Source organism: Nannospalax galili, unplaced genomic scaffold (assembly GCF_000622305.1).
Source record: "Nannospalax galili isolate Female #2095 unplaced genomic scaffold, S.galili_v1.0 scaffold1055, whole genome shotgun sequence".
NCBI lineage: Eukaryota > Metazoa > Chordata > Mammalia > Rodentia > Spalacidae > Nannospalax > Nannospalax galili.
This window is the reverse complement of record NW_008337140.1, coordinates 842,691-864,548: the sequence shown is the minus strand read 5'-3', so window position 1 is coordinate 864,548 and position 21,858 is coordinate 842,691. Positions and strand designations below refer to the sequence as shown.

At 38.0% G+C, this 21,858-nt stretch overlaps 1 protein-coding gene across 2 annotated transcripts in view; it reads right to left on the bottom strand.

The window, feature by feature from the left end:
* Nucleotides 1-21,858, bottom strand: part of Ago3 (argonaute RISC catalytic component 3) — a 134,593-nt gene that overhangs the window by 69,980 nt on the left and 42,755 nt on the right. Inside the window, exons 3-5 of one of the 2 annotated variants that reach the window (XM_008832122.3) lie at nt 13,488-13,608; nt 8,577-8,785; nt 7,022-7,158 (exon numbers count right to left, since the gene is read on the bottom strand). In XM_008832122.3, coding sequence (XP_008830344.1) covers nt 7,022-7,158; nt 8,577-8,785; nt 13,488-13,608 — 467 coding nt within the window. The remainder of the gene's footprint in view (nt 1-7,021; nt 7,159-8,576; nt 8,786-13,487; nt 13,609-21,858) is intronic. The other variant, XM_029563129.1, reaches the window with a different exon arrangement.

The window sequence follows — 21,858 nt, the reverse complement described above, 5'->3', positions numbered from 1 at the left end:
GGGTCTCCCTGTAGCCTCAGCTGTCCTGGAACTCACTATGTAGACCAGGCTGGCCTTGAACTCACAGAGATCCACCTGCTTCTGCCTCCCGAGTGCTGGGATTAAAGGCGTGCACCACACCTGGCTTCTTTTTCTTTTTTTAAGACAGGGTCTCCCTGTATCCCCAGCTGGCCTGGAACTTGCTATGTAGACCATGGTGGCCTGGATCTCAGAGAGATCCACCTGCCTCTGTCTCCGGAGTGCTGGGACTAAAGGTTCTTTGAGAAATCTCTCAAAGAATATGAAGTATAGGGGGAAAAGAAATGAAAGTTGAAGTTTCTAGAAAATTATATAATGAAGATATTACAATTTAGAAGCTTTGCAGTAAAGCTAAAACAGTAATCAGAAGAAAATTCATTGTTTTGAAATACTTTTACTAACAAGAAAAACAAGCTAGTAGCTAGGCATTGGTGGTACACACCATTCATCCCAGCACTCAGAAGGCAGAAGCAGGTGAATCTCTGTGAGCACAAGGTCAGCCTGTTCTACATAGTGAGTTCTAGGCCACCAGCTGTGGCTATAGGGAGACCCTGTCTCAGAAAGACCAAAGAAAAAGATAGTTACTAATCTAGTTGAAAAGGATAGGAAAACAACTTTAGTTTCATTTAGCAAACAAAAAGGAAAAACCTTTCAAGACGAAAGACAAATTAAGAGAAAACAAAGATAGAAGAACTAAAATAAATAAATAAATAAAAATCAGGAAGTTCTATGGGGGCTGGAGAGACAGCCCAGCAGTTGAGAGCACTGGCTGCTCCTGCAGAGGACCTGGGTTAGATTCCCAGTATCCATATGGTGGCTAATGACTATCCTAAACTCCAGTTCTAGGGGATCTGACACCCTCTTCTGGTCTCCACATGCACTGCATGCATGAGTACACTTATATACATGCAGACAAAATACCTATACACATAAAATAAAAATAAAAAATTTAAAAGTCAGGAAGTTGTTTTGCTTGGGAAAAAAAATCAGTTGACTAAACTACTAGCCACTTATCAATAGGAAAAAGGATAAAAGATAAATAACAAAACATAAATTTTTAAAAATGGAAAAACCACAGAACTAGAAAAAATGTTTGAAATAGTAAGAAACTGCTTTATAAAATTCTATACATTAAACTAAAATATGGATAAAATAATGGTATAGTAAATAAATGTGACTTATGACAGTGATTCAAGACAGCCTGGATATTGATTTTTAGAGAGTGAGTGGAGGGAATTTTAAAAGAATTGCTCACTGAACAAAATGAAACAAAAAAATATTAGGCCACAAAGGTTTTTTTCTCAAAGGATTTCTACTGAATCTAATAAAATCTGATAATTTCAAAACTATTTTTAAATTGTTGCACATTTTAGAAGATGGAAAAATTCTAAATTTTAAGCAAAATATAATATCAATACTAAAACTTGAAAAAAGACTTATAGTATCTCCTTCCCCCCAAGCCAAGTAACCGGTATTTTAAATTTTTTTTTTTTTTGGTCTTTTTGAGACCGAGTCTCTCTGTAGCCCCAGCCTGCCTGAAACTCACTATGGAGACCAGGCTGGGCTCACAGAGATCTATCTGCCTCTGCCTCCTGAGTGCTGGGATTAAAAGTGTGTACCACCAAGTTCAGCTCTTGGATATTTTAATTTAAAAAGCAAAGTATTAGCAAATAAAATTTGACGGTTACATTAAAAGAATCTATGCATGTCAGTTTGTTTTGATGTTTGTAAAAAAGAAAACTATTACCAGTAGCTCCATAAATGCTAAAAAAGTATGTGACAAAATTTAACACATATTCTTAAAGTACTTATGAAAATAGGGCAACAATGCTCCTTAACAACACTAGAACATATTTTACTGTTTATTACTATTACATCATTACCATTTATTACTATTCTATCTAAATTAGTCAATATAACATGATAAGAAAAAATAAGAAACACAAAAATCAAAAAAGAGGTAAATCTATGTGCAGAATTCAATAAAGCAAAAAAGATTAAAAAGTTAGTATATAGAATAGTATATTGAAAGTTCTAATGTATATAAAAATAAGAACCAGTAATATCAATTATTAAACAAGCACTATTAAATACTAAACCTACTTAAAAACAACAAACTAAGGCTGGGCATGGTGGCGCACGCCTTTAATCCCAGCACTTGGGAGGCAGAGGCAGGTGGATGGATCTCTGTGAGTTCGAGGCCAGCCTGGTCTACATAGTGAGTTCCAGGTCAGCTGGGGCTACAGGGAGACACTGTCTCAAAAAGACCAAAACAAACAACAACAACAACAACAACAAACTGGAGAAAATACCCAGGAATACCAAGAGTGAGCAAACTTTATGTGAGAAAAGCTTTAAAACACTTCTGAAGCAGGGCTAGAGATGGCTCAGGGGTTAAGAGCACTGACTGTTCTTGCAGAGACTCTGGGTTCGATTTCCAGCATCCACATGGTGGCTAACAACCATCCTTAACTCTAGTTCCAGGGGAATTCGATGCTCTCTTCTAACATCCACAGGCACTGCATGACACACGTGCATTTACATACATGCAGGCAATACACTCATATACATAAAAATAAAAATAATAATTAAGGGGGCTGGAGATATGTCTCAGTGGTTAAGAACACTGACTGTTCTTGCAGAAGAACTAAGTTCAAATCCCAGTACCCACATGGCAGCTAACAACTGTCCATAACTCCAGTTCCAGGGGATCTGACAGCCTCTTCGGTCCTCTGCAGGCATTGTATGACATGGGTACACTTACCTACAAGCAGGCAATACATGCATACACATAAAATAAAAATAAATAATTTTTAAAAATTAAAAAGAGAAATTAAAAAAAAACCCTTTTGAAGCAACAAAAGAGAAGACATACTATGTTCTTGGACACAAGGCAAGATGCAAGTCCTTAAGGAAGCAAGTTAATTTGTAGACAAGGTTATTTCTAAAGGTTATATTGCAAAACAAGTAAGAAGGGTCTTGAAAACTTTGAAAAGAGAATACAAGAGGAGCCTTGTCACACATTAAAAGTCATAAAATAAATGACCAATACATATCTGTGTGTATGTGTGCCAAAGCAAACGTCTGTGTATCAAAAACCTACCAACAAAAGCAAAATAACCTACCACCATCCCAAAGGGAAAACAGACAAACAACAATTTAGATATAACCTTGTCCAGAGAAGCTTCTTTTGAGGCAGGCAAGCAGCAGTTAATGCAGATATCATAACTGGTCAAAGTGCTGAGAATAAGTGACTGAGTACTGAGTACTCAGCACTAAATGGGACATCTGTAACAATTCTCCTCCCATCCGGGACTCAGGGGACACCATAGAAGAGGGAGCAGAAAGAGCTGGAGGACGGGGAGGAGTGTTATGAAATGCTCACTCCTGGCCATGGCACTTGTAGCAACCATGGTCAACTGCACAAGATCTGTACAAGATCAAGGTAGTCAACATTCCAGCATGGATAGAAAAGGCCCCATCCCTGTTGAGGTGCTATTGGCTGCTGATAGCTGCTGGGAGAGGGAGATGAATTTTCCCCAGGGCTGTGGTCACTAGTAGGTCCCCTATGTTCTAGTGGACGGCCCCATACCTTTGCACATACAGGCAGCACTAACTGGACTCAGTAGGTTACTAACAAAAGAGAAGAGGGCATGAAGATGGGGGGAAATGTGTTGGGAGGGGGACTGGGAGATGAGGGGGAATGAAGGTAGCTACGGTAAAAATACACTATATGCATGTATGAAATTCTCAAAGAATAAAAATATACTATTTATTTATTTAATTTATTTTGGTCTTTTTGAGACAGGGTTTCCCTGTAGTGAGGCTGGCCTGGAACTCACTATGTAGATCAATCTGGTCTTGAACTCACAGAGATCTGCCTGCTTCTGCCTCCTGAGTGCTGGGATTAAAGACATTTGCCACCGTGCTTGGAGATAAAAATTATTTTTTTAAAAAAACAAGAGGAGCAAAATATATAAACCCAATAGTTTATTTAAAAAGAAACTCAAGAGGGCTGGGGATGTGGCTCAGTTGGTAGAATGCATGCCTAGCATAAGCATGGCATTGGGCTCTAACCTCAGTACCTTGAAAGAATAAAGAAAAGGAACAACAACTGGCCCTTACATAAGTGAAAAATTACTTTTGTTTTGTTTTACCCCAGGCACAGCAATGCACGCCTATAATCCTACAATTAGGAGGCTGAGGCAGTAAAGGACAAGGACAGCCTAGGCTACATAGTGAGTTCTAGGACAGCTTGAGCTAGGCAGCACGAATCTGTCTCAAAAAGAAACAAAACAAAACAAAGCCCCCCAAAAGAGCAAATTTGATTGAAAAAAGTCAAAGAGTTCTATAGTTCTAATGGTAAGCATATGAGGAAACAGGCACTCTACAGATACAAAATATTTACAAACTCTATGGAGGGAAATCTGGCAATGTTAAAATTATAAATACATTTATCCATGGCTTATCAATCTCACCTCCAGGAATTTATCTTACATTTTAATATTTTATTTATTATTTTTATTTTATGTGTATGTATTGTGCCTGCATGTAGGTAAGTGCACCTATGCCCGTGCCATGCAATGCCCACGGAGGACAGAAGAGGCTGTTGGATCCCCTCGAACTGGAGTTACAGACAGTTGTTAGCTGCCAGGTGGGTGCTGGGATTCAAATCCGGGTCTTCTGCAAGAAAAACCAGTGTTCTTAACCACTGAGCCATCTCTCCAGCCCCGTCTCTTATTATTTTTACAATGGCAGAGACTGGTGGTTGGAGAAATGGCTCAGCAGTTAAGAGCACTGGCTGCTCTTGCAGAAGACTCAGGTTCAATTCCCAACACCCACATGGCAGCTAACAACCATCTGTCACTCCAGTTCCGGGGATCTGATGCTTTCTTTTGACTCTGCAGGCAATGCACGACACAGGTGCACTTACACACATGCAGGCAATACACTCATACACATAAAATAATAATATAATATTTTTAAAGTAATAAAAAACAATCATAATAAAAAAGGCACAGACTGCTAGGAAAAAATGAGGAAACTGCACTGAAAGATCCATGGTGAGTCTGGGATCTCTTGCTGTACCTTTGAATGAATTATCAATAGGACATTGTACCTTAGAATTCCATCTAATGCAAAAAGACTAGAATAAGAAAAATTATGAGATGGTTATCCCTAGTGAAATAAATGACGTGGGTAATAATGATCAATGCATACAGTATCAGTAACTGGCAAGTCTGATAAGAAAATTTATAAAAGAGAGATCTCTGACCCTACTGATTAATGTTCATTAAAGCTATGGATTATTTTTATCATTTCCAAAATTAGGAACCCATAGTATTTTGCCTTCAAGTATGACACAGTATAGAGCACTTATATTTTCAATGTAAAGTTCATTAAACTTTTAGGGGTAACTTTTATTTTCAGTAAATACAGGGGATAGAGAAACAAGGTGAAGACACAAGAAAACAAAAGAAACATAGATTTGGGGATATTCTACCAAACAAGTGACTAAATTTCTGTAAGAAGTCAATCAAATTCTAAAAGGGAAAGTAGATGTAGGGGAGGATTGTGATGTGTATGTTTAGAGTCTAATTAGAATCAGTTAAATAGAAAAAGACATATTTAAGACAATCAGGAAATTTGATTTTGTACAGGAGATTAGAGAATACAAACATTCTTATGAATTTTCTTTTTTTAAAAATTTTATTATTTTGATTTTTTAAATCTGTATGTGTGTATTGCCTGCATGTATGTAAGTGCACCCATGTCATGCAATGTCCATGGAGGTCAGATGAGGGTGTCGGATCCCCTGGAACTGGAGTTAAGACAGTCATTAGCTGCCATATGGGTGCTGGGATTCAAACCCAGGTCTTCTGCAAGAACATTCAGTGTTCTTAACCTCTGAGCCATCTCTCTAGCCCTCTTATGAATTTTCTTACACATAGAAATGCCATTGCTACTGAATAAGAAAACATTCCATTTTTTCAGTGGTACATGTACTGATGTTATAGGGACAAAATAGCATGCTGCCCAGAATGTGCCTTAGTATATTTAAAGTAGATGAAGCCTGATTAACAAAGGTAGACAGACTGACAAAAATGAGTATGGCTACATACGTAAATGGTATAGTTCATCACATTATCCTCTCTACTTGTATATAAGCCTGAAAATACTTATAGAAACACCTAAAAAAGAGAATGCAACTAGCAACACATTAAGCACCAGCAGAAAGGCTTGGCTGTGGTCACCAGGACCAATAAATTTCTCTCTCAAATATTTGAATTTTTCCAGGTGCGGTGGCACATGCCTTTAATCTCAGCACTCAGGAGGCAGAGGCAGGCAGATCTCTGTGAGTTAGAGACCAGTCTGGTCTACAAAGTGAGTTCCAGGTTAGTTGGGGCTACAGGAAGACCTTGTCTCAAAAAGACCAAAAAAAATTTTTTTTTGAATTTTATAATGAAATACTGACTTAAAATTAAAAGGAAAAACACAAATTAGTTAGAAGACAAAATTCTCAAATAATCACATAAGGGCTTTTATATTTGTTTTCATGTGCTTACTTCATGTTTAGTAGCATAGGTTCTGTTAAAAAGGTTTCCAAATGAAATGCAATAAAAATACAAAGGGCGCTGGAGAGATGGTTCAGCAGTTAAGAGCACTTACTGCTCTTCCAGGGAACCCAGATTCAGTTCCCAGCACCCACATGACAGCTCACAACCATCTGTAACTCCAGTTCCAGGGATCTGAAGCCCTTTTCTGGCTCCATGGACACCAGGCATTCACATGGTATGCATATACACAAAACATGCATACACATTAAAAAAAAAAAGAAAAAAAATGTTAATAAATAAAAATACAAAGGTTTTTCCAGGTTGTTATAATACATACCCAAGTATACTTTAAGGTTTCAGAACATATAACTGTATATATAAAATCACACATACATGCCATATAAAAATCAACTACCCAATTCAGAATATGGTTTTAGTTTCCTTACCATCAATATTTAGCATCATTTTCCACATAGCAGGCCGAACAGACTGATGGAATCCAAACCATACTTCTCTGCCCCCTCCCAGAGGGTGGTCATATCCTTCTGGAGCTGAGAAAAAGGAACGCCCCACAGGCGTATATCTACAAAAATCAAGATGTATGTTCAATCCTTTTCTTCTTATACTTAAGCACAGGACAAGAAAGATTAAAACACAGATCATCATAACGATATTTGTAGTTATGAATACACATAAAAGCAAAAAGTAGCCATTCTAAATGAAGAAATCTATCAGCATCCTTTTCTGAAATTGTCTATTTTCAGAATCTATTTACAAACCAATATATTTTATTTTAAATTACTTTGTTAAAAATAAGTGAAAAATGCTGGGTTTGGTGGTGCATGCCTTTAATCTCAGCACTCAGGAGACAGAGGCAGGCGGATCTCTGTGAGTTTGAGACTAGCCTGGTCTACATACCAACTTCCAGGCCACCTGGGGCTACAGGGAGACCCTGTATTAAAAATATCAAAAAAAAAAGTGAAAAACTTTTAAGATTGTAACTTTTAAAATGCTTAAAGAGTAAATAGTAGGATGCAGAGATGGCTCAGCAGTAAAGAACACTGGTAATTCTTGCAGAAGACCCAGGTTCGAATCCCAGCACCCACGTGGCAGCTAACAACTGTCCGTAACTCCAGTTCCAGGGGATCCGACAGCCTCTTCTGTCCTCTGCAGGCATTGCATGACATGGGTGCACTTATCTACACACAGGCAATACACGCATACACATAAAATAAAAATAATAAAATATTTTTTTAAAAAAAGAGTAAGTAGTAACTGATTAAAAAGTTGTTTCTACAAATGTATTTTAAAGCACACTATTTTTAAAAAAGAGATATATTTGACATATGTAAATATACAAATGTGCAATACTAATGTGATTACAAAATTTGTCTCTTGCCAGGCATGGGAATGCGCATGCCTTTAATCCCAGCACTTATGAGGCAGAGGCAGGCAGACCTCTATTGAGATCGAGGCCAGTCTGGTCTACAGAGTGAGTTCCAGGCCATTTGGGGCTACAGAGTGAGTTCCAGGCCATCTAGGGCTACAGGAAGACCCTGTCCCCCCGCCTCCCCCCCAAAAGTATCTCTCCTTTTATCCCATACTGGAGATTGAATCCAAGACTTTACCAATGCCAGACAAGTAGTCTACCACTGAGCTATATCTCCAGTCCAAGAGTAGCAATTTCAACACAATTTAATAGTATTGAATAAACTGTGAAATTACTTTTAAAACAAAGTGATTTTAATGTATACCTAAAAATATATCAGCTATTCAAGATTTACAGGCTTAAGAGAAAGGATTAGACATTTTTCTATAAAATAATTCATTAGACTAGCTAAGCTAATGATGTATATTTTGCATGCTATTATTATACAAGTGAAATAATTAAAAGTTTGCAACATATATATGTTAACCAAGGAAGGCCTGTAGAACTCACTCGTAGGAAGAAAAGCTTCATATTTAAAAATTTAAAGAGGAAAAAAAGCCAGAAGCACCCACTTCATGGAGGGTAGATGTCGTAGCACCACATCAACGGCATGGACAGGGTTAGTGCTGATTGGCTTATCTAATTCCAGTGGCTCAGGCAAGGTCCGTCCTGTCAGTACTTCATGCAGTAGGTGCCAACTCACCCGAGACACAAATTTGATTGATACCTTGAAAGGTCGATCTTTTCCACCTTCCCCAGGTAATGTAACATCTAAATCTACCTGTTGATGGACAGGAGTCAAGTGGTAAATGTTAAGAAAAAGATAAATGTAATTATTTAAATTTAACCTTTAAAAACAAAACAGCCCCCCCAAACCCCACAAAACCAACAATCTTAATGTCAAATCAAAAGAATAAAATCTAAATACATAGTTATTCATGCCAGTTTTATTCATCACCATAAATTACCAGAAAATACTGAAATGCATTAACACTTAGGCAGCTATGAAACAAAGAATGGAGATCATTTGGAACTGCTATGTGGTAATTTCTAAACTATATAACAAGCCAAATATAAAGTATGACACCTTTTGTGTGAGAAATAAGAGGGAAATGAGGAAATAGTCATATATCTGATTACTGTTGCAAAAAATAAACACAGGAAGCATGAACTAGAAACAAAGAAATTGGTTAATTTCAAAGAATAAGAGGGAATGGATTGGAAGAAATAAGACAGAAGCAATTCTGAATACATTTTTTGGGAAGGGGGAGTACAATCATGATGTTTGGGAGCATATTAGCATTCTAAACAGCCAGGCATGCCGTTTCAGCTATTTGAGAGACTAAGGCTGGAAGACCACTGAGCTTACAAGTTCAAACACAACAAAGATGGGGCTGGAGAGCTGGCTCAGCGATTAAGAGCACTGGTTGTTCTTGCAGAGGATCTGAATTTGGTTCCCAGCACCCACATGGCTGCTAACAACTGTAACTCCAGTTCCAGGGTATCTGATGCCCTCTTCTGGCCTACACAGGCATTGCAAACATGAGAGCACTTAGATACATTCAGGCAAAACACTCATATGCATTAATGAAAAAAAAGAACAAAGATGATCACTCCAGCTCACAAGTTCAGAAATCAACAAGAATGAGCCAGGTGTACTGGTTCATGCTTGTAATCAAGAAGCAGATACCACAGGAGGACCAATGCAAGTTCAAGGCCAGCTTTGTCTACATAGCAAGTTCTAGACCATCCTGGGCTATATAGTGAGATTCTATTAAAAAAAAAAAGGATGGAGGAAAAAATTAAAGCTGAGTATAAACAAAATCAAACGAATCCAAGTACATTTCAAATGAATAATATAATTACACTGAAAGGAAAAATAAAAGCCTACCTAATGCCAAGTAACTCTTAAACACAGTGTGTTGACTATTCACTCATTTTGAGGAGTTAAGATAAAGAGTTGGCTTGGGAGAACAACTATATACAAAATAAAACCTTAAACTCTTCTGAGAAAAAGTGGTAATGGGTCAGGAGATTAGTCTAACTAAAGAAAAAGGAAGAGCCAGTAAGATAGCTAAGCAGGTAAGAGTACCTTATACCAAGTCGACTGACAACCTGAGTTTGAGTCCCAGGACCCACATGGTAGAAATGCACATGAGCTATACACACACACACACACACACACACACACACACACACACACACACACACACGTTTAAAAGAAAAAGGGAAATATAAACATGCAAAGGATCAAAGAAGAAAAAGTTGGAGAGAACAGGCTAGAATTGGATGAAACAGTGTAAATTCATGATTTTCAATTTATTTATGTTAGATTTACTGTAAGTGTTAACATTATGGCCTGAAAAGATGGCTCAGTGGCTAGACATGCTTGCCACCAAGTCTGATGATCTGAGTTTGATCCTCAGTCCCCACGTGGTAGAAGAAGACAGTTGACTCCTGAAAGTTTTCCTCTGACCTCCACATGTGCCACTGTGAGCACACACATGCACACAATAAATGTAATAAAAAATGTGATTTACTTTATCTTGTTTTATTTGCATACATATTTGTTTCTGTTCACTAATAAAGGGGTTAAGAAGCACATGTACCTCAGTCAGTATCAATGAGCATATACTGGGCTGAAATTTAGGTTTCAAAATTCTTATCTGAAACTAAAAGAAATGGGGGATGCTCTGGGACTTGATTAGGTGTAGGGCTGCAGCAGCAAAAGGATAAGACAAGCTTGGAACATCCTGCTGTAGCAGAAGGTAATGAAGCGTTAACAAATGTTAGCTAGATGTGGTGGCTCATGCCTGTAATTCCAGGATTTGGGAGGCTGAGGCAGGAGAATCACCAAGAGTTACAAGTCAGCCTGATTACACAGTAAGTCTAGGATGACCTGGGTTATAGAATAAGACTCTATCTCAAATTAAAGAAAATATTATAACAACAGAACACAGGAATTAGCTTAAAAGGCCTCCTACTGATCAAATCTGAGACAAGCTGAGATACCAGATCATTAAATAGGATACAAGAAAATATTCTCTCTTATAGCAAAATATCAAATAATAGTGGTAGAAGGAATGCCATAGTAGAACATCTCCATTATTATATAATAATCCTTTCCAGCAAGAATCACCAGTGGTTAAAAAGTATGATGAAAAGCAGGATTATTAAAAGTTATCTCCCACACAAAACCTAAAAAACTACGCATCAAAGGGCACAATTGACAGGAGAAAAGGCAGTCTATGCAATGTAGGAAAATATTTGTAAATTAATATCTAAAATGGGATTAACAGCCAGAACATTAAAAGAACTCCTATAACTTGTTAGCAGCAAAACACCCAAATTTTAAAAATGGGCAAAAGACTTTAATAGACATTTCAAAGAAGGTAAAAATGCCCAATGAATACAAGAAAATGTTTTCAATATCACTCACTAATTTTGGAGGAAACCCAAAACCAAACCACAGTGAAGTTGGGCCTGGTGGTGTAGGTCTATAATCCCAGCTTCTCAGGAAGCTGAGACAAGAGAATTATGAGCTAAGATGTGAGCCTTGGGCTACACAGAGAGCCAAAGGTCAGCTCTGGTCTATATAAGGAGACCCAAATGACATCTATCAATAGAAAAATGAATATACAAAATGTGTTCTATGCATATAATAGATTATTATTCGGCCTCGAAAAAGAAAGACATGCTACATATCTGCAATATTGAATAAACTTGAGGACATAACACTGAGTGAAAACAAGCAAGCCACAAAATGCTGCATGATTCCACTTAGACTTGAATAGACATTTCAAAGATAAAAATGACCAATGAATACATGAAGTACCAAGAATGGTCAAATTCATAGACACAGAAAGGAGAATGGTGGTTGTCAGGGGTTGAGGGAAGAGAGTAATGAAGAATTAGTGTTTGGTGGGTACAGAGCTTCAGCTTAGTAGGATAAGGACAATTTTCAAGAGGATGGGGGTGATGATTAATAACACTGTGAAGGTACATGACACTACTGACGTGTACCTTAAAAATAATTAACATGTTATTTGTACTTTACAATTTTCAAAAATGCATTTCCCCTTAAGATATTTATTAACTAAAAGTTGGTCATGGTGGCGCATGCCTTTAGTCCCAGCACTCGGGAGGCTGAGGCAGGCGGATCTCGGTGAATTCAAGGCCAGCCTCGTCTACATAGTGGATTCAAAAAAATAAATAAATAAAAAATAAAAATAAAAAAAAGAAAAGAAAAGAAAAGAAAGAAAGAAAAAGTTTTGGTAGGAAAAACCTTGCAGAATAACCAAATAGTCGAAGTTAGCATTGTTTTTAATGGAACAAATACATTATGTACCTCCAGGTGCAACTGCACTGATAAAGGAAGAACACTTCTGCAATATTCTGGCCAAAAACATCTAACCAAAATGTAACTGAGGGGAATAAGAAGACAAATCTGACTCAGGGACATTCTACAAAACAACTTGCCTGTAATCTTCAATCATGTTTATATCATAAAAGAAAAATAGCTTGGAAATTATTCCATAATAAAGACCAAAGACATATGATGCCTATTACCATGATCTTGGCCAAGTTCTTCAACATAGGAGGGGAAAAATGCTAGAAAACATGAGCAAAACAACTGACAAAAACAAGTATTGCATCAATATTAAATTTAATGAAGTAGGTATGACTCCGATTGTTATCCCTTTTCTTAGGAAATAATATATATTAAAATATTAGTAAAAGGGGCATGATGTATGCAACCTAATTGTGAATGGGTCAGGAAAAAGTATGTATGTATGTATGTCTCTATATCAACTATATACAGCTATAATTAAGAGAGCAAAAGAGAGTAAGAAGAAAATGATAAAACTCATGAGGCAAATGTTAAAGACATTGGTGAATTTGGGCAAAGGACAGTTAAATTTACTGCATTCTTTTTCTTTTTAAAAAAAGTTATTTTAGCTGGGCATGGTGGCGTGCCCCTTTAATCCCAGCACTCAGGAGGCAGAGGCAGGCAGATCTCTGTGAGTTTGAGGCCAGCTTGGTCTACACAGTAAATCCAGGGCAGGTGTGGCTACAGGGAGACCCTGTCTCAAAGAGACTAAAAAATTTTATTTTTATTTTATGTATGAGTGTTTTGTCTACATGCCTGTAAGTGCACCCATGTTGTGAAATGCCTGCAGAGGCCAGAAGAGGGTCTAGGATCCCCCTTGAACTTGAGTTACAGATGCTTGGTTTTTGTCATGTGGGTGCTGGGAACTGAACCCAGGTTCTCTGTAAGAGCAATCAGTGCTCTTAACCACTGAGCCATCTCTCCAGCTCTGCATTATTCTTGTAACTTTTCTGTAAACCAGAAATTATTTTAATATAAAAAGTTTAAAATATAATTATATAATTAAAATGGTAGATCATATAAAAAGTGGTAGATCATTTAAAAGGAGACATAGCAAAAGTACAGCTTCATAAGAAAGGAATGCACATCTTACCCCAGTAGTTGCCACAGGAAGTGGATTGGCTGTATAAAGGCTTCTTTTTCCATCATAAACTGGTCTACGGTCTCCAAATATTGTTACTTTAAAATGCTGAACCATTGAGTCAACTACCTCCCTAAGGAAGGGAAAAAAATCATTTACACAATCTTTTGCAAGATGAAATGTGAAAATAGTAATGGAAACAATTCCTGGCACTGTTTAACACTCAAAATTCTAAAAGACATTCATCTGTAATAAAGATTTAGCCTTTAGAACCATAGCTTAGGACAGTAGAAAGATTGATTGCTGGCAAAAGGTGTTACATGTTTTCTAAAGACATAATAATAAATCTAGTAAACTAATTGACCATAGTTGACCTGCAAAATACTACCTTTGGATTCTGACTCAAAATCCCCTTCATATTCTCTAAGCACCCCCTAATTTGGATGTTTGCTTTTCTTTTTCAAAAAATAAGATGCTGTTTGCACTGTGCTAAAATAGTCTTTCATGAGTATCTATCTCTAGAACTATCAGTCTATCATATTATCATCATATTCTTCATTCCTATAGTAAGCTTTCTAACCGTGATAAACACATCTATATTCTTTATGCTCCCTATTCTTACTACGGTACCTAATCAGTAAGGTACTAGGAAATATCCAGCTGGGGATGTAGCTCACGTTAGAACACTTGCCTGGCATGAACAAGGCCTTATGTTCAATCTTTAGTACTCACAAAAAGAATTGAATCCTCTTATTTTCACCCAGCAAATATTTTTGATCCCAATATATATCAGCATGGAAAGATATTCAAGACTTACATCTTATAAAAACAAAACAAAACAAAACAAAAAACAGACTATAGAGAATACAAAACATCTAAAAATAAACATATTCTGATATTCAAATATTCATAAAAGGAGGGAAAAGGTATCTAGAAGGATACATGCCAAAGAAATAGAGTGCTTATGTCTAAAGAGGGACTGTTTATACGCTCTAAATGCATTATAATTACAAAAAATTAGAGTACATTTGCACAGTGCTGGTAAGATTTAAAATAAATCAATAGATTAAAACCTAACCCAGTAAGTGAAAGGGAAGGAAAAGAAGGAAATCAGCATTTTCCAGGAAAGAAAAAAAGAAACCAAGCTGACCTAATTCCCAGAACAATTTTCCATAAAGCACAAAACCTCTATTTCCCACCCTGCTTATCACATTTGTTTTACTGAAACTATTTAAATCAATATTATATCTTTCATGAGTAAATCTGACAACAAAGATTTGATGTGACTATCACCTTTGGGGTTCCAAACAAGATTCAAAAATTTCATCATTTAACATTTCTTTTGTGGCCATTACTACAAAGTCTAATTTCCTATATTACCATTATTAAATAAATCATATAGGTCTAATTTGTTGGATATTTGATTTTTGTTAACTCAGTAACTCAATGGTTCATAACTGAACCACTCTAAGGATCAAAATGGTGGCAGAGACTGCAATGGCAGGGTCAATATCTCAGAGATGAAAACATCCTGCTTTGATACTCAGCACACAGTATTTCCTCAATAAACGTTCTAATAGTGGATAATCAATCTACTTCAGTAAACTGCCAAAACCTCCAATGGAATATATCTAAAGCTGAATTCAACAAATTTCCTCCCAAGTTAAATCTGGTTATATTCTGTTATTACTTCTGTTTAATTAATGGTGCCTCCATTTTCCTTGTTACTCAAATTTGAAACCTGGCTCATCTCTTCACCTGATTCCATGCTGACTCCACCTCTCTACATCTGTGACACCAGTCCTTCACTTTCCATCCTGAATTACCACCACCTTAAATTAAGACTTCCAGGGCTGGAGAGATGGCTCAGGGGTTAAGAGTACTGATTGTTCTTGCAGAGGATCTGGGTTTGAATCCCAGTACATGGCAGCTAACAATCGTCCATAACTCCAGTTCCAGGGGATCTAACACCCTCTTCTGTCCTCCACAGGCACTGTACAACACAGATGCACTTATATACATGCAGGCATAACATTCATACATAAATTTTAAAAAATATTTTATTATTTTTATTTTATGTGTATGAGTGTATTGCCTGCATGTATGTGAGTGCACCCATGTCGTGCAGTGCCCTGGAGGTCAGAAGAGGGTGTTGGATTAAGTTCCAGGGGATCTAACACCCTCTTCTGTCCTCCACAGGCACTGTACAACACAGATGCACTTATATACATGCAGGCATAACATTCATACATCGAACCCAGGTCCTCTGCAAGAGCAGTCAGTGCTCTTAATCGCTAAGCCATCTCTCTAGCCCCATAAATAATTTATTTTTAATTTAAAAAATTAAAAAAATAAATAGAGACTTCCAAGTCCTAGTACTTGGATTATTTAAGTTTCTTGGCTTTCTTGTCTTTAGTTTTTTTCTTCTTCCACTCAACTTATATATCATTGCCAGATAAATCCCTAAGCTACACTATGAGTTTGTGACTGCAATGATTGTGTCTTGCTCAAAGACAACATGCCACAGCCCATCTCCCTATTTTTCTAACTCTTGTATTCTTCCTGCCTTCTCTCTGCCAGTGTTCCCTGTGCTTTAGAGAGGATGGCATAACTGACTCATTTAGGGCTGAGCACTCATCTGTCTCTTTCTCAGCATCTTGTGCAGCCATTAGTCTCTGCATTCACCACTGTTCACTGGAAAGAGAAACTTTTTGAAGTAAGGCTGACAATATCAATTATCCATAGGCATAAATACAAATATTTAAAAGGCAGTTTGATGTTATTATCAATTTAGCTTAAAAAGCAGTATTTAGTTCCCTACTAGAGCCTATGATCTACCCTGCCACAAATTTTTGACCAGGTGTTCAATACCAAGCAAGTACTCTTTCCTGTGGAGTGGGTCTCAAATCCAATCAGAGAGCCTACCCTGTAACAGTAGTGCCATGACTGCACATTCAGGCACTTCCTTGGCAGGATTCACAGCTGGATTAAGACCATTGATGTTTTTCTCCCCCAGTACCCTGCATAGCACTGTGAGGGGCTATGAAAACCAGCTAGAAGAGAGGAAGACTCCAGCTCCATTTCAACTTGATTCTCTTAATCATGTAACCAAGACGTATGGTATCATTAGAAATAGGGTCTTATCACCTAATTCTTGGGGGCAACCTAAAGGAATGCCAAGGGCTTGTACTGCATTGGGTCCCTCTGGGGCCTCCCTGACCACTAAGGAGGTAATCCATCCCTGGCATGAGGGTTTTTGTTTAATAATCCATAGCTTCTGGGAGTAGCTTTTACCAGCTATGCAGGGTATCTTCTCTCAAACTTTCTTTCCCTCGTTTTTGAGACAGGGCCTTACTACGTAGACCAGGCTGGCCTTGAAAACTCACAGAGATTTGCCTGCCTCTGTCTCCAGAGTGCTGGGATTAAAGGTCAAACTCTTTTTTAAAAAGTTATTTTAAAATTTGGTTAAAAGGTTACCATAAGGCTATTTCATAATCCCTTCACTTTGCTTAACCCCCCCATTTCTACCTCTCATGTTTCCCCTCTCTGCTTTCAGATTACCTATGTTCCATTATCTCCCCTCCCTTAAGGCATCACCCTTCCTGGTTTCCTGGCTTCTAGAGGTGCTCCAAAGAGAACACACAAAGTTAAAAATTTGATCTACATATAAGGGAGAACATGTGGTATTTATTTTTCTGTGTCTGGTTTACCTTACTCAATATAATTTTTCTAGTCCCATCTACTTACATACAAATTTCATTTTTCTATACAGCTGAGTAAAATTCCATTGTGTATAATCTAGGCTGTTTCCATTTCCTAGTTATCATGAATAGAGTGGCAATAAACATATAGTAGGATATAGAATCCTTTGGTATATGCCCAGGAATGGAATAGCTGGATCACATGGTAGTTCTGCCTCTAGTTTTTAAGGAATCTCCAGTTTGATTTTCATAGTAGATGGACCAGTTTGAACTCCCAGCAAGAGTAAACAAGGGTTCTTCCCCCCCCGCCCCCGCCACATCTTCACCAGCATTTGTTGTCATGTTATTTTTTGATGATAGCAATTCTGACTAGGGTGGAATGGAATCTCAAAGTCGTTTTAATTTGCACTTCCCTGATGTTGAACATTTTAAATGTATTTATTAGTCATTCATATTTCTTCTTTTGAGAATTCTCTGCTCAGATCTATAGCCTGTTTTTTTGATTGGGTTACTTTTTTTACTTAATGTTTTGTTTTTTATGTATTTTTAAAAATTCATTTTTATTTATGGTTATGAGTGTATTGTCTGCATGTTTGTGAGTGCACTTGTGTTGTACAATATCTGCAGAGGCCAGAAGAGGATCTCATGGACCTGGAGTATAGATGGTTGTTAGTTGCCATGTGGGTTCTGGGAACCAAACATGGGTCTCTGTAAGAGCAGTCAGTGCTTTTTTAACTGCTGAGTCATCTCTCTAGCCCCAAGTTATGTATTTTCTATATTAATCCTGTTAATGCATAGTTGTCAAGAATGTTTTTGAAGGCTACCTCTTTATTTGCTTATTTCTTTTGCTGTACAGAAGAATCTTTTTAGTTTCATAAGTTGCCATTTGTCAACAGTTGGTCTTATGTCCTGAGTGACCAGAGTCTTATTTAAAGTCTTTACCTATGCTTGTATGTTGTAGCATATGCCCTACCTTCTTTTCTAGCAGTTTCAGAGTTTCAGGTTTTATATTGAGATCTCTGATCCATTTGAAGTTATTTTTGTGCAAGGTGAAAGATAGGGATCTAGTTTTCATTCTTCTGCCTGTTCACCGCCACCTTTCCCAACATCATTTGTTGAAGATGTTGTCCTTCCTCCAGTATGTATTTTTGGAGTCTTTGTCAAAAATCAGGTAGCTATAATTGCACAGACTTCTATCTGGATCTTCTCTATTCTAGTGCACTGATTTACACATCTATTTTGTGTCAGTGCCATGCTGCTTGTATTATTGCTTTATAGCATAACTTAAGAACTGGTAATGCCTCTAGCAATATTCTCTTTGCTCAGGATTGCCTTAGCGCTCTCTCTCTCTCTCTCTCTCTCTCTCTCTCTCTCTCTGTGTGTGTGCGCGCGTGTGTGTATGTGTTCAAAAAGACCAGAGGTTAACCATGACTCATTCCTCAGGAGCTGTGCATCTTGTTTTTTGAGATGGGGTATTTCACTAGGCCCTGCAGCTAACTGATTAGGCTAGACTGGCTGGCCAGGGATTCACCTGTCTCCATTTCCCCTTCATTCTGATTACAAGTGTACCACCTTGCCTGGCTTTTCATATGGGCACTGGGGATTGAACTCAGGTCCTCATGTTTGCAAGGACCTTTACTGAGTATATCTCACAGACCCTCATAAATATATTTCAAGAATTACACTGGGGTTTTCCAAATAATAAGAGGCTATATCACAATGTAGTAACATCAAATCAAATAAAATTAAACAAAAAAACTTTTTTTGTTTGGGTTTATTTTTTGAGATAGGATTTCTCTCTATAGCCCAGGCTGGCCTCAAACTCATACCAACCCTTCTGCCTGAGACTCACAACTGCTGGATTTATAGGTGTGAGCTATCATAGCTAGCTTTCAAACATAATAAATTAACACCAAGAATGAATTTTAACAATTAACAGAAACTATTAACTGAATTTTCTCTATATTGCAGTTATGGAACATTTGCCTTCTATTATAAAAATAGAAATGGGGTGGGTGTAGAGACAGTCTTTTGATTTTTTTGTTGTAGTAATTGAGAATTTTTAGTAGAACATTTGTGCATATTGTTAAGATAGTTTCTTAGCTTGCAACAAAAAGTAAAATGGCATAACCAAAATATGTAACATTTTAATTTTAAAAAACTTTTTAAAAATTACGTTTCTTTATTTTGTGTGCATGTGTATTATGTAAGTATGTGTGTGTGTGTATGTATGTATGTATGTATGTATGTATGTGTGCCATGGCATGCATGTGGAGGTTGGAGGACAATTTAGAGGAGTTGGTTCTCTCCTTCCACCATGTGGGTCTCAGGGATCTAACTCAGGTCGGCAAACTTGGCAACAGGCACCATGACCCATGGAATCATCTTACCAACTCAACATTTTTTAAAAAATATTTTATTTGTTATTTTAATTTTACGTGTATATGTGTATTGCCTGCATGTAAGTAAGTGCACCAATGTTGTGCAATGCCGTGGAAGACAGAAGAGACTGTTGGATCCCCTGGAACTGGAGTTGTTAGCTGCCATGTGGATGCTCGGATTTGAGCCCAGGTCTTCTGTAAGAACAGCCAGTATTCTTAACCGCTGAGGCATCTCTCCAGCCCCACCAGCTCAACATTTTAACTTTCAAAGCAGTATTTAAGAAAGTAATTTTGGGGGTGGGGTGGGGGTGGAGAGATGGCTCAGCAGTCAAAAGCACTGGCTGCTCTTGCAGAGGACCCAGGTTTGAGTCCCAGTACCCACATGGCAGGTGACAACTGTCCATAACTCCAGTTCCACGGATTCAACACCCTCTTTTGACCTCTGTGGGCACTGCAATACACAGGTGTATTTACATGCAGGCAATACACTCATATACATAAAATAAAAGTAAGAAAATATCAGCGGTTAAGAGCACTGACTGCTCTTGCAGAGGACCCGGGTTCGGTTCCCAGCACCCACACGGCGGCTAAGAACCATCCTTAACTCCAGTTCCAGGGGAATCTGAAGCCCTCTTCTGACCTCTGTGGCACTGCACGACATGGGTATACTCACATATATTCAGGCAATACACTCATACACACAAAATAAAAATAATAAAATATTTTAAAAAAGAAATTTTTGGGGGAAAAAAAGTAAGAACTGCTACCCAATCTTTAATTATTTCCTTTCACTAACAAACTTAGTTTTAAGGGGCTGAAGAGATGGCTGAGTAGTTAAGAGCACTTATTGCTCTTGCAGAAGACCAGAGTTCAGATCCCAGCCCCTCTGCCAGGCAGCTCAGAACTGCCTGTAGCTCCGGATCCCTGGGATTTGACACCCTCTTCTGACCTTTGCAGGCACACTCACACAGACACAGACCACCCCCACACACAAATAAAAATAAAGTAAATCTTAAGTAAACAGACAGACAGACAAACAGTTTACGGAAGGGAGAATTCTTGCAGAAAATAACAGAATCCCCTACTACCACCAAAGCTCATGGTACAATTTAAAAATTCCTTAAGAATCTATCTGGCAATTATTTCAAAAATGAAACCTACTTGAGTAAGTTGAGTCTTACAAAGGGCTACAGACTACCTTCCCATTCTTACCTCAACCACAACTTCCTACATTCTAGTAGCAAGGCTTTTGACTCTATCAGGCTCTACTGCAGAGACCGTAAATTAAAATTTAATAGTGACTTCAGCACATTCTATTTTATTACCTTACATGGCAGAAAAATGGTAGGAGAAAGAAATTTTAATGTAAAAAGGAGAAGGAATAATTTTGTTATTATTTGTTAACTACAAGCTCATGAAGATTCACTTTAATTTTACTTTTAGATTATCTCTTAATTCTTTGCTCTCCCAAAAGGTAAACTGGGAAACATTGTTCTGGTTTACAGAAGATGACATCAAAGAGTACTTTCCTCAAAAATCCCCTCACATTAATATTCACAGTTATAGTAATTAATAAGTCACTATGATATAGACATACAGTAAAGAATAGGGATTGCCCTCACCTCCCTCTGCTTCCCTGGGCTGCACAACCCAGCAGCCTCTTTCCTGGACACCGGGGCTGACCTCTAGACCGGGAACCACCACTGCTTCCTGATCCCTTGCATCCAGATGAACCAGTTCCTTCTTGGTCCCCAGGAGTCCACTGGTCCTGGTCCTGCCCTCAGCTCCCTCTGCTTCCCTGGGCCTGCCCAACCAGCCAGACTCTCTCCTGGTCCCCAGGAGCCCTTGGGGCTTCTTCCCGCCTCAGTGTCCCTTTGCATCTCTGGGTGGCACAGCCACCAGCTGTCCCAGACCAGCATCTTTCCTGGGCCCTGCTCCCAGGCCAGTCCAACCCTCAAATTCCGGAGGACAACATCTTTCCTGGAGGGATCCGGACCTTAGGAGACAGCCTGAGAGCATCTGATCCTCATCTGACTTGGGCCTCTGTGGGAATGCCTGAAGACAAAAGCAATCTGGCCACTCCAATATAAAATCAAAAGAGAGAACTGCAAGCTTAGACCAAACAGCTTTTCATGCCCAAAAAGTAAACTACAAAGGCACATAAAGTTTAAGAAAAGAAACAGACCTAAACTTGAAGGTTTGAGTCTCACACAAGAATCAGAAACTACAAAAGAAATTCTCATGTCAAAATCACCGAGAAAAAAATAATAACATGAAAAACCAAAATAACATATCCCCACC